The sequence below is a fragment of the Alligator mississippiensis genome, chromosome 14, assembly GCF_030867095.1.
Source record: "Alligator mississippiensis isolate rAllMis1 chromosome 14, rAllMis1, whole genome shotgun sequence".
Lineage (NCBI taxonomy): Eukaryota > Metazoa > Chordata > Crocodylia > Alligatoridae > Alligator > Alligator mississippiensis.
In genome coordinates, this window is record NC_081837.1 from 1,634,683 (window position 1) to 1,646,877 (window position 12,195).

The 12,195-nt window shown below is 46.6% G+C and overlaps 1 protein-coding gene across 2 annotated transcripts in view; it reads left to right on the forward strand.

Annotated features, from left to right (window-relative positions):
• Nucleotides 1-12,195, forward strand: part of EFCAB5 (EF-hand calcium binding domain 5) — a 48,586-nt gene that overhangs the window by 6,564 nt on the left and 29,827 nt on the right. The window contains exons 3-8 of one of the 2 annotated variants that reach the window (XM_059717429.1): nt 550-741; nt 1,900-2,125; nt 3,761-4,332; nt 8,800-8,956; nt 9,647-9,710; nt 11,348-11,418. In XM_059717429.1, coding sequence (XP_059573412.1) covers nt 3,767-4,332; nt 8,800-8,956; nt 9,647-9,710; nt 11,348-11,418 — 858 coding nt within the window. In that variant the 5' untranslated portion in view covers nt 550-741; nt 1,900-2,125; nt 3,761-3,766. The remainder of the gene's footprint in view (nt 1-549; nt 742-1,899; nt 2,126-3,760; nt 4,333-8,799; nt 8,957-9,646; nt 9,711-11,347; nt 11,419-12,195) is intronic. The other variant, XM_019494929.2, reaches the window with a different exon arrangement.

A 12,195-nucleotide genomic window follows, 5' to 3' on the forward strand; every position in this document is an offset into this window, starting at 1 on the left:
GAGTGACTCCAGCTATATTCTGGTGCAACTGTGAGCAGAATTAGTCCCACTCACATCACTTTCCTTCCTCCTCTCCTTTGCAGCCTATGGAACAGGTCCCCCTTTATGAACATAAGGGAAAAGTGATATTAAAAAAGCCAGTCATTGGACTCCCACCCCCGGTTCTATTTTAAATCCGGTCTTCTTCAAGAGCAAGCTCCTGGAAGACCTTGCATTTACTGCAAATACCTCATCCAACAGGCCACTCCAGAAGTACTTTATTCTTAATGAAAAGAAGACCCTGCCAATGTCTAATTAAATTTGGCCAGGAAATAATTTCTCTTTATTGCTCTCGGGTTCCCCCATCTGTTTGGTTCAGTCTTCAGCTCACCCTATAACTCTCACTTGTGTCTCCAGCACTTGTAGCAGGGCTGGGATTCGTGCTCCTTGAATCATTGAAGGTCAGCCTACTCTCAGCAGGCACCTGTGGGTATTCGTGCTGGCAGCCTTTCAGTTGCATGCAATATGTTCTGCCATGCCATCGTCTTCTTTCTTTTGATTGTGAAACAGAGTGATCTAAGCTCGCAGAGGAAGAGTTTCAAGTGAGCTGCCGAAGGCAGAAGACAGTCCGCAGCAGTTCTAAGTCACAGATGAGACATAGCAACCTTTGGGATTATTGCTTAGCAACATCAAACACACACACAGAGGAGTAAAACTCGCCGCCTGGCTCCACAGCAGGACCGAGAAATCCCTAATTCGCGTGTAAGTTTTTTAATGGGGAGGAACAGATGGGCATGTATTAAATTCCTATTCATCTGCAATGCCATTCTGAACAGGGGGGGAAACATTTCTGTTTCAGCACCTGCTGGGAAGGTAAGAAAAATAGTTCTTCTTTAGAGCTCCAAGAAGCAAAACGGAAGTCTTGGTAAGAGTTGATTTTAGGAGGGATTTAAAAGAGGAAAAAGTATTCCATGCATGTTAGCGAATAGTTAAATAAAAGCCCAGGTGAAGCTGTCTGGGGGAAAAAGCCAAGGCTCTCTGGATCAGTAGCAGGGCCAACAAATTCCACAGACGAGACTCTTCTTTCCAAAGACTTTCAATAGCTCAGACACCCTCCAAATCATTCCTTGGCCATATTTTACCCAGAAAAGTCTCTCTAGTGAAACCCATCCTGTTGCTGAATGGATCTTTATCAGCGTTACAGCATACTGCAGGCAGAGAGGGAATCAACCCATACCTGCCTGGATTCCATCAAGAGCATTTGTCACAGAGGAAGGGAGCCAGGAAAATGGTCTTCTACTAAACAATGAACAGCGTATCTTGCCTTGACTTTGAATATAGGCTTGCAAGGAAGTTCATATTATTTCAGATGTCATGGGTATGCCTTATGCTAGCATGCCTCTGTGCACTGCGCTTGTCATTATCAGGACTATCAGGCCAGACTCTGCTTGGGAGTGTCATAGCTGGGAAGGGCTCTGTGTATTGTAGAAAGTCTCAGCGGGTGTAGATCAGCATACATGTACAGATGTCAGTGATACTCTGGCAGTTCACAGCAATTGAGACCTTTGCCCCATAGTTATTAACATGCTAGGGACGTTGGAGTCTGCCCCAAACGTTGGTCCTCCTGTAACAGTTATTTGCTGTTCTTCGGTGTTCCTCCATCTCCTGCTTTGCTTACTTTAGCTGCTAAAGCAGTGGGCCTAGCTCTCTCTTCTCTTCCCCCAGTTTTGGAGCTACAGCAGTATAAAGTTGGAGTGGAGAATCAGGCCAACTGAGATTTTGCCCTTTGGTTATCTCTTTCATTCAAAGATCTAAAAGTTCGTTACAAGTCCTAGATAATCTTCACACCCACCTAGTCAGGTAGGTTAGGGGTAGAGGAACACATCCGTCAGCACTGAAATGCAGTTCTCTCTCAAGCAGAATGCAGCAGAAACACTTCATGGCAGTATAATAAAGGACCTGAAGAAAAATACCATCACCAGCTGAAATGTCAAGAGGAGTTTATTTTGGCACAACACAACTGTTTGATTTGGGATCCACCCAGGACAGCAAGTTAACACCCTTCTCTGGCAAAAAGTTGCACTATTGGTCAAAAGGAACTTGGGTTTTCATCTTACCAAAAGAAACTCACCTAGCAAGAAGCAAGGTGATACTGCTGATAGGTTCCCTTCTTACCTTTATAAATCTATGCTCCTTTACACATTATGTCCTCTCGCAGGCAAGACAGCTACCATTTTACAACCCTTTATTTAGGCCAGCTAGGTAGCTTAATGTATCTCCTTAGCAGATAATAACTCTTAGCAGGCAAATGACTAAGGGCCTCCAAAAATCAGACCCAAAAATTTACCACTATGAAGCATCCTACCTCTTGCAACAAATGTTTGTACTCAGGCAGCGGCTCTGAACCTGCAGATCATTGTATTAGCAATTACACTGGGGTGCCGAGATGGCCATCTATCATGTTTATGCCTTTCCTGAAAGGCTAAACACTTTGGAGCAGCCACAAGTGTTCAAGTTGCAAGTGGAAATAGCAGAATATATCAAAAGCCAACCTATTAACACAGATACCGCAGGGACCCAACAGTGAGAACTGCCTCCCGCAAAAGAAGCTTGAGAAGGGGAGTGCAACAGCAAGGTCAGGGTGGACTTTCAGGCTTCGCTTGGAACGACACAGCTTTAGTCAACCTGTCTCCTAGTGACACTACTCATTTTGATGTAATCTTTGCTCCTGTCTAAGCCTGGGTTGGGTTTTTTTGCAGGGTGGGGGTGATTTCTCAGCCTCTGAATTGACTAGTCAGTCTACATTCTGCCTGCATTCCATGTACGTAACACCCAGGGAGGTGGATGAGAGCGCTGCGTGCGGAGGCTTACCGCAGCAACTTTCAAGTTGTGGCTCATAATCCAGGCGCTCCTTTCTGGTGCTCTGCAGAATGAACATTTTGAAAGCCAGGCAGCAGAGCAAGGGATATGGGGTCTGCCAGAAGCACCGTCTCATACAAAGCGACCCACCAAAACAGATGTTGCGGAACAGCTCACTGTACAGTCTCGGTGTCGACCTGGTATACAGCTCCCCTTTCCCGGAGCAGATGCTCCGGTCCCCTCTGCCGAGAGGAACATTCCACGCTGGCAGATGTGCAGAGGAAAAACATTTGCAAAAGAAATAAACTGGGCCTTGTATCCGACACGTGGGTCAGTGCTCCCTGGGCACGTGGGAAAGTTAGAGAAAAAGCGCATAGTTCTGCTTAACAGAAAAGAGGTGTGCAGATCTGACATGGAAAGCACTCTAGGCATGTTACTGTGCATGACTCACTTCCTGTATCTCACATCCATTGCAATTAGCTGAGAAGTTTGGAGCATGGAAAGGGAACTACAGAGAAGCAGTCACACAAGGGAGAATTGTAATCCATTGCTTAGAACTGGGAACTGAAAGGCAGGACTCCTAATTCCACCCGCACCTTGGCTTCTGGCTTGGTGGGTGATCTGGGTCCCCAGTTTCCCCCCATCTGTGAAAAAGAGAAATGGTCATTTAGCTTCTGTATCTCCTGAAGCTGTTGTGAAACATAATTCATTTATTTTTGTAAAGCATTTTTGGATCGTAGAAGGAAAGGCTCTGCATCTATTTAGGATGGCAGAGTAGTAGTATCTGAATTGGAAAAGGAACACAGTAGTATCCACTGATTATTTTCTAAGCGTATCAGTTTGTATTTTTCTGTCCCCTTTTATCTTGCTGTCGTGCCTTCCAGAATTACCTGACATGAGTCTGCTTTTGCATTTATTGCAGTGAAATATGGCTGCTCAGCCAGAGGAAGAAGCCCAAAACTCTGGACTGAAACTCCCCAAACTCAGCGTCAAGAACAAACCTGTCAGGGAGGAAAGGAGAAGCAAAGAGACCAGTGAGTTCCTGTGCCCCAGAAGCGGTGCTCAGTGGAAAGAGACTTTCTATGAGAAAGTACAGCAGAGAGCACTGAGTCTGCAGCAGACAAAGGTGGAACAGTTTCAGGCCTGTAAGGCAGAAGAAGAGAAGATAAAAAAGAATGAGCCTCTGGACTGGCTGTCCAAGGAATGGTTCAGTGACGAGAAGGAGACGCGGGATACCCGGGCCTATTTGCTCGACAAACTCTTACCTACATTAGTCCCAGGAGTGGAAAAACTGCTAATGGAAGTGGAAAGAAAGAAGGTGCTCGACACCAGCACAGATCCGCCCAAGTTTGACCCCATTCATTTCCTAGGCGAGTATCTGATGAGGCATAACCCTCGGTTTGACATTTCTGCAAGACCGGGTCCCTACCTGAGAGGGATGAAGATGGTTATGGAAGAGCTGAAAACAGAGGTGCCTGACACAGCACTGAACAGGTGAGTGGGTTTACACTGCACCCCATGGTCATACACTATTCTGATGGGATCTGCCTCCAGTTCACCAGAAGCAGTAGATTTCTTAGTGAGGACGCTCTGACCATAGTCTGGGTTGGCAGAAGCACTTCTTGTACCACCAAACCCATGCCACACACCCTGTGCCATGGATGGTGGCTGTCCTCTTCTTCAAGACAAAAAGACAGGATAAATGCCAGCAGGTGGGAGACACATCTGAGCAATGGCTTTTGGAGACTTCAGGCAGAATACTGCTCCTCATATGCATGTGCAGTGTGTAGCCTGTGCGCTTACTTGGGGCGAGTGATGCCGCACTGTTAATGGGCATTGTTCACATTAGCAGCCCCAAAACTGACTCTCTCCCATCTTTTTCAAGGCTTTTCATAGCAGCCCTTTTAACAGCAGCTCCCTCCTTCCTGTTTCTGTGCCATTTAAATGGAGTACACTTAGTTACAAAGCTGGCTGCTGCCATTACAGTTAGGATGCAGTTACTGGGAATACAGTTAAGTTACAAAGCAGACACTGGGACTGAAAGATGTGCACTTCAGCCACTCTTGCACTTATCCAGTACGCAGATAACCAGTGTTTGGTAAGCAGGACAGTGAGACCGGCATTGTGTTATGCAGGTAGGTGAGTTTTGCACTTCTGTGGTATGCATAAAACAGGGGAGCGGGGGTGATTCCCCCTTTGACTCTATTGGAGCGGTGTTCTTGGACAGAAGACAGTCCTTTGGGATCAACCAGGGTTGTTTAGAGCCAGTACCAAGGTGCATGAGGCTCTTTTCATCCCTTCCATCCCAAAGTTAGCAGTGAGATGGGCTGAGCCGTCTCTGCTCCATCCTGAGAATTTCTCCGGGCTGTACTGAGGGCAGGGCTGCTGTGATTCTTCCCCGAGACTTTTTTCCTGAGCCTGTTGGTTGTAATTCCCTGTAGGTCCATTCACTTGAAATCCGCACCCCTCTGGCTATGTTGCTTTTTCCTTTTCCTCATCACTTTCTTTTGGAGACTTTTCATTAATCCTTAGCTCCCCCCCCCCGGGATCATTTGCACAGTGTTATTCGATTAGTGTTGTGGGTTTTTTCAATGCTATCTCCCAGCATGGAGGCATTATAAAAATTGGTATATTAAATGAACAGACGATACTTTCATCCGTTTGAATGTCTGTTCAGAAATGCGTAGAAGGGATTATTTGTGCTTGTACAATGGACCACAGGTGCTTGCAATGATGTCAGAATGAATCATTAACTTCCAGATCACTTCATTCTCATGTCTGGTGTTGTACAATGATGACTTGGATTTGCATATACTCTGTTTTGCCTGCATAATAATGCATGCAGTTTAAAAATTGGTGTCAGGATTTGAGTGTCAGGATTTGTGGAAGCAAAATATTGACACAAATGTCTCATGCATAGACACTAGACTAAGATGATAGGCATTCCCAGTGTTACGTGAACAAGGCCTGTGCTTCAATCTCTCTCACTTGCTTTCTCGCTAGTGTTCCTAATGCACATACAAGGTATTGTAGAGGCACATGAATAACCCTTACTGGAAACGGTTCAGCGGCGAGGAATGGAATTGCACACAGTCACTTAACGCCAGTGTACCTGCACTTGAAAGTACATGTGGGTAGACTAGTGACTGGCATCTGAGAGCTCTGCCAATCCCTGAAAATCACAACATTTTCTGACAAAACAGGGTTTTGATGAACGTCCACTGAAATACAGGCAGGGGCCCTGGGGAGTGGTTCAGGAGCTCCTGCTGCCAGGGTCTGTGGCTCTGGGGAAGCACTGCTCTTTGGAGCCAGGCATCCTGGGGTTCCTGGCTTAAACCAGAGTCTCAGAGCATCCAAGCACCCTGCCCTGCAGCTGGAGACATGTCAGTGGCTTGACTTTGTTTTGGAAAAATTGATACAAAATGGGTTCATTTGCTCTAAAACTTGTTTTTTAATTTGCTAAACATTTTTAAAATTCTATTTTTCATTCAGAACCAAAGTTATTTTTTTAAACACTGGAGTTTCCCTTGGAGTCGAAATTTGAGCTTCCTGGAGCTCTTATCGCAGCTTCCTGCTGCATTGGGATGGTAGTTCTAGTTTAAGGTTTGAGTCATGTTTGTCATTGGATAGATAATGAGCATCAGACTCGATGCTCAGGAAATGAGTGTGTTGAAGAGATGTTGAAGTCAGCGTCTTAGATGCCAGTGCCAGGGGATTTACACGGCTGAGACCATAAGAGGTTTTGCATATCCTCAGGTGGTATTATCAAGGGATTTGTGTTCTTAGTTTCTCCGGGATTTGCATATTCATTGCTGGCTGCATCACGGGGTTTGCAGAATAACCATGGTAGCACTGCAGGGTTTTGCTGTCACCCTGTTCGGGTATGAAACTCCTGCCATGAGTCACTGAGCATGGGAGAGCAGAGATGAGGGCAGCAGTTAACATCCAGAAAGCTCGGCCGTGATGTTCTGGTCTCACCGGCGGCAGCAGGAGTTCAGTGAGCCCAGGATTTTCCTGCCGCTTCCCAGTCTTGGGAGATCTTCCTCAGCCTTCTTCTTTCCTCCACATTATTAGCATCCAGGTAGGAAGCCAAGGAGAGCACAAGACCAGGGAGGGAAAAATTTCTTTCTTCTCTGAATTGAGTCACACTGCAATAAAGCCTGGAGTAGTTTAAAAGGTGCCAGCACTTCCAGCTGATTCGCCCGTCTCCGACTGGGAGCTGGGGGTTGCCTTCCTGAAGAAACAGGCTTCGTTCTGCCTGGAAGAGTCACTCTCACGACACCTCCCATGAGCTGAGCATCCCCGGTACTGCTTCAAGCAGAAGGAAGCTTCTGGGGTGGGACAGCCTTTGGCCTGCACCTAGGGACACCCGATGGGGTATGCACTCCCAGGCCTTTGCCTATGGCAGCGCATGAAAGGAGCTGCCTAAAGAAGCAGAATCACTGCCCTTTGCAAGTACAGCGCATGCTGTGCCTTGGGCTTGGCACTACCCAGATTAATCATCAGAGCAGGTGCACTGCTTGCCTCTGCCTTGCCCTCCAAGGGGGGCCTGATGCTTTCATTTTATTTCCTGGGTGCAGCTTCCTGACCCCCTGATGGGACCAGTGGCTCCACACCCCTCCCTGCAGCGTGTGTGAAAGCATCCGGAAAAGGGACATTAGATTTTCCAACCCTGCCTCACCTTATCTGGGGCGTGAGCCACATCTGCAGCAGCTGTCTGGCACTTGCTTTAGGGGGATGCCAGCTGCTCACTAGCGTGCTAGCCCCATGATCTTTGGGCCTAGGGCCCCAAGAATTTGAAATCCACCCCTGCCTTGGCCAGAAAGCAGTAACAGAAGCGCAAATGGGAGTAACACCACTTACTTGGGCTGGCTTTAGACTGCTGCAACTAAGAGCGGTGGAAGTGCACTGCACATTCATCTCAATACAGAGACAAAGACTCCAACAGTCCTTTGACATGGGTATAAAAATACCTTCAGACTACTCCCTCCAGCTGTGCTGAAATGCTGTACAATAGGCATAGTGAAGTCTGGTCATGCAGTTGATTTTGTGAAGCATTTCAGAAGTTAGTGGGGTTTGAAAAAAGCCTACACAGAACGAGTTTAATAAAATCCTCATGTGCTGTGTACAAAATGGAGGACTGGCAAAGGCATCCTTGACAGGTCAGAGAAGCAAAGCAGGTACAATCAAGAAGGAAAGGAGGAGGTTTTGGTTCAGACTTGCGAATTCTGCATTCTCAACAAAAAGCAAAAGTCTGAATTAATCCTGTCCTGAAGCAGTGAGGACTTCATTGTGTGATTGTACATAAGAAAATTAATTCACTATAGTTCATTGCCAGTGCAACCTTTACATGAGATGGTACATAGGCTCCGAGACAAATGCATAATGGTGCAATTTTGTTGTTAAATCAAGTGTAGCAAAATTATACATCTCAGCTCCCGCTAAAATGTTCAGCAGGAAAATTGAAGAACTTCTACATAATTAATGATTAGCACCATTATAGATGTGTTCAGTTATTAAAGGCAAAATTCATCACTGCTGTAACTACACAAACCGGTCATGTTGCACCAGGGGTGATTCTGCCCCTCACTGCCTGTCGCTCTCTGGGCTCCGAGAGAGTTCACTGCACTTTCCAAAAAAAAGGTTTTCTCCATAATCATGCACCTGGTACCCAGAAATTCCTCGTTCAGATTCTCAGTTGCATGGACCTCCAGGAGAGGCATATGCTACACAACACAAACTCTCTCACCTTCCAAGGGCTGCCCACAATTCAGATATCTGGGCTGACTATTTATTGCCCACAACAGCAAATCCCTCATTGGGGAAGAAACCTCATACCTAAAAGTACAGGACTTGCAGTGAGCAGCTACTCTCTTTCTTGCAGCTCTTCAGGGGAGACCAAGTGGAGCTTAGATCAGGCCATGACAGTGTCTTTCTAAACTGTATGCCCCTGCCCTACAGGCTAGCCAGGATGAAGTCAGAGGTAAAGAGAAAACGTGAGCAAAGGGAGCAGGTGGAGAGAATCAAGTCTCAGGTGACAGAGATGCGGAAGAAGGCCCTGGCAGTGCAGTTCAAGGAGTGGACGTTGGATGTCAGTGGAAGGATACCGCTCGCACTGGTAACTGGGGCACGCACCCGTAGCAGCACTGCTGCATGAACCCCAGGGAGGAGGAGAGCGGAGGTGTTTGCGGCAGCACAGTCTGCTGTAGCAAAGAGCAAAAAGGGAGCAGCAGGATGGTGATGGTCTGGTGATCAGGGTGCAAGCTGGGGGCCTGGGCTCCAGTCTCCTCCACCAAAGACTTCCTGTATGAACCTGGGCAAGGCGTTGGCTTTGGTTCCCATCTGTACAGTGAGAATGATATCAGTGCCCGCCCTCCCAGAGGTGCTATGAGGCCTCAGACAACCCATGCCAGAAATCAGGAGTCAGTTATTCCTGTCCATCCAGACTCACCATCAAGTCTCCTTTACTGCCTTTTAATCTAAGCTGGCAGTGTTGCATCTGCCTTGAGGCCATCATGGTAGACCTGTCTGGGTGGCTGGCACTGTGCTACAGAAATACCTTTCCTAGGTGCTAGATACATCACTTGTATAACTGTCCTTAACCTCATTATCACTATGGGGATTTAACTTGCCCAGGGCCTGAATTTCTGCTTTTGGGAAGGTGCCAGAAGGCAACAGCTGTAACATCCATGAGGATGGCTCCACTTTAGTGGGAAGGTCCCAAGACAGCCAGAGATGCCTGTTCTTTGCAGCGTAAATGTATTAATGATCACAAAAGCAAACCTTTAACTGTTGCTTTGATTTCTAGGTTCAGAGTGCCCTGAGGTCATTTCTGGATGTTGTCTCTTCTGCTTCCCCGGGTGCTGGACTAGGTAAGAGCACTAGGTTCTGGTATGGTTTCTGGCAGCACACATGGGCAGAAGGAAAGCGAGCATGGACTCTGTGGGGGGAGTCGAGCTGGCGAAGATGTTGGCTATAAAGAAAGAGCCTTGCACACTTGGTAGTGGGTGAAAAAAAGCAAGCACAGAAGTGCTGCTCCCTTCTGGGCCTTGAGAGAAACCCTTGAGATTCCCCAAACAAGTGCATCTTCCTTGGCCAGTGGAGGAATGACAGCAACATACAGCGAGATAGGGCCCAGACACCAGCACACTCAGCAGTGAAAGGATTTACATAATTCTTGTCCACTTTATGGCTTACGCTTGACATCATTAAATAATGATAATTGAATACATAGGGCTAGAACTAGGTTGAAGTGGCAGCATAAAGTCTGCTGTCAGACCTCTTAAATAAATAGAGGTATAATGATCATCTGTAATCACCAATCTCTCTGCTGGATGTGAGGCTCTACAGGGCATGCCAGAGCACATTTCAGTCCTCCACTGGAAAAACCTTGATCCTTGCCTTCGCCCAACCCATTCTTCGTTGCAGACGCTTTCCTCTGAGCTTACATTGGTAACGTGCAGTGTCAACCTGCAATGTCAACCGCTGTCCTCCCGTGCTATTGGCGCCATGGCACTGCTTCCTAATTCTTCCCCGTCTGATGGAAAGCTGGCACAGTAAAAGGAGAAAATTCCTGTTCAGCTGTTTGATCTACAGTTGTTCAAGACAGGCGCTGCAGTAGTCTGCTAACAGCTCTGCTCTATTTCTGGTGCATTTCATTTAATAGAGTCCAGTGCCCACTAAGTGAACATTAAGCCATGTTTTATAGTTTAATAAAGATAATGTATAGCTTATGAATGTCTTGAGAAACAAGAAGTATATGGGCTCCACTGGGAGTTTACTCATTATTCCTGATGTTTCACTTGCTGTATTGTAGAAGAAAGAATAACAGAATAATATTCCCAACAGAAATAACATTTCTCCTCTCAAGACCTCCTACACAAACCTTAACAGACACTTGGCATTCTTCTCAGTTCCACTGCTGTGGCCCAGAATTGGGCTAAAATATGGTTGCAAATGTTGTAAAGTCAATAGGATTTTCTTCATATGGCTGCTAGGCTGACAGGTTATTGCTCTCAGGATAGAGGAGATCTGCTTCTTGTTAGGAAGTTCAAAGTTATTTTGCAGTTGCAATGTACCAGTAACAGGTTCCCAATATTTAAAGGAACTGAATCAGTCTATCAAACTATCAACCACTTCTGCCCTGACCTAAACAGAAGTCAGTGTGAGTTGTACCTTCTTATTCTGTGACTCTGTGGCCAAGAAACAGTGTCTGTACAACCAGCCCTGCTTGTGAGTGATTGGCAGCGATGACGGGGGTTGTAAGAATCAGAAGCAGTCGCCTTTGTACACTGAGGAAACTCATCGTGGATTTGGGAGCAGAGATGAGCAAACAGGATCTCAGTGTAGGTACTTCAATTCCAGGCGCTCACACAACCACAGTGCAATGTGGCCCTAGATACATGCAACACAGTAGGAAGATATACACATCGGAGGTGCAAAATGCAATACAGTTCAGCAGGGACTCATCTGCCCATATTCTGGTTAATACCAGTTCCTTCTTCACCAGGGATCTACAACAGAAAGCTGGAAACCATAGACACGCTGGAAGAAAAAGTGAATGAAGAAAAATTTATAGAGGTGAGAAAATAAATACCTAGGTCTGGTTGAGCGCTCTGTTTTTGTATTGCACATGCCTTTGAGGGGTGTTTCCCTTGGTGGATGAGAACACTAGTAGATGAACAGCTTCGCCTTTCTGCCTAGTCCCAGACCATGACTTTGGTTACAGTGGGGCATTTCATGGTCTGGGTCACACCTTATCATCTGCATCCTCATATCCCTTGCCTGCCAGCTCCAGCAGTCATGGTCCTTTCTCTCCAGCCAGCAGAGTGGAACACTTACAGTTTCCTCCAGGGCCGCTGCCTGTGCTGGTGTGTGGATTGATTATCAGGGGACACTTTAAAAGCAGAGCTGTTTAAAGCGTCTCCCTCGCTTCCTCTCCAGAGTGCCTGAGGGCACCGCCTCTGCTCCGCTGCAAGGCGCCAAGTCCCAAGTCACTCGTGAATTCTGATTTTGCATCAGTCGTTCACAGGAGACTTGGTCCCCGGTGCGACCATCATTCTGCCATAATTAGGGCTGTTCCAATAGCATTTATTATTCCTATGGAAATTCTATTAGCCAAAGTAAAGTACAACAAAAAACTAATTCAGGACTTAAGGTGCCTGCCACTTTAAGGGCTGAGTCAAGCAGCCAGCAGGTGCTTGATTGCCACAGCCATTTTAAAACCCTGGCTGCCTATATAAACCCAGCAGTTTGCTGCTGGCAGCTCAGGTAGGGGTATTGCTTAGCTGAAAGGTTGTAGGAAACATCTTGTAGGTAAGAGCAGAGGGTTCTTGGTCCTAAGTATGACCTAAAACT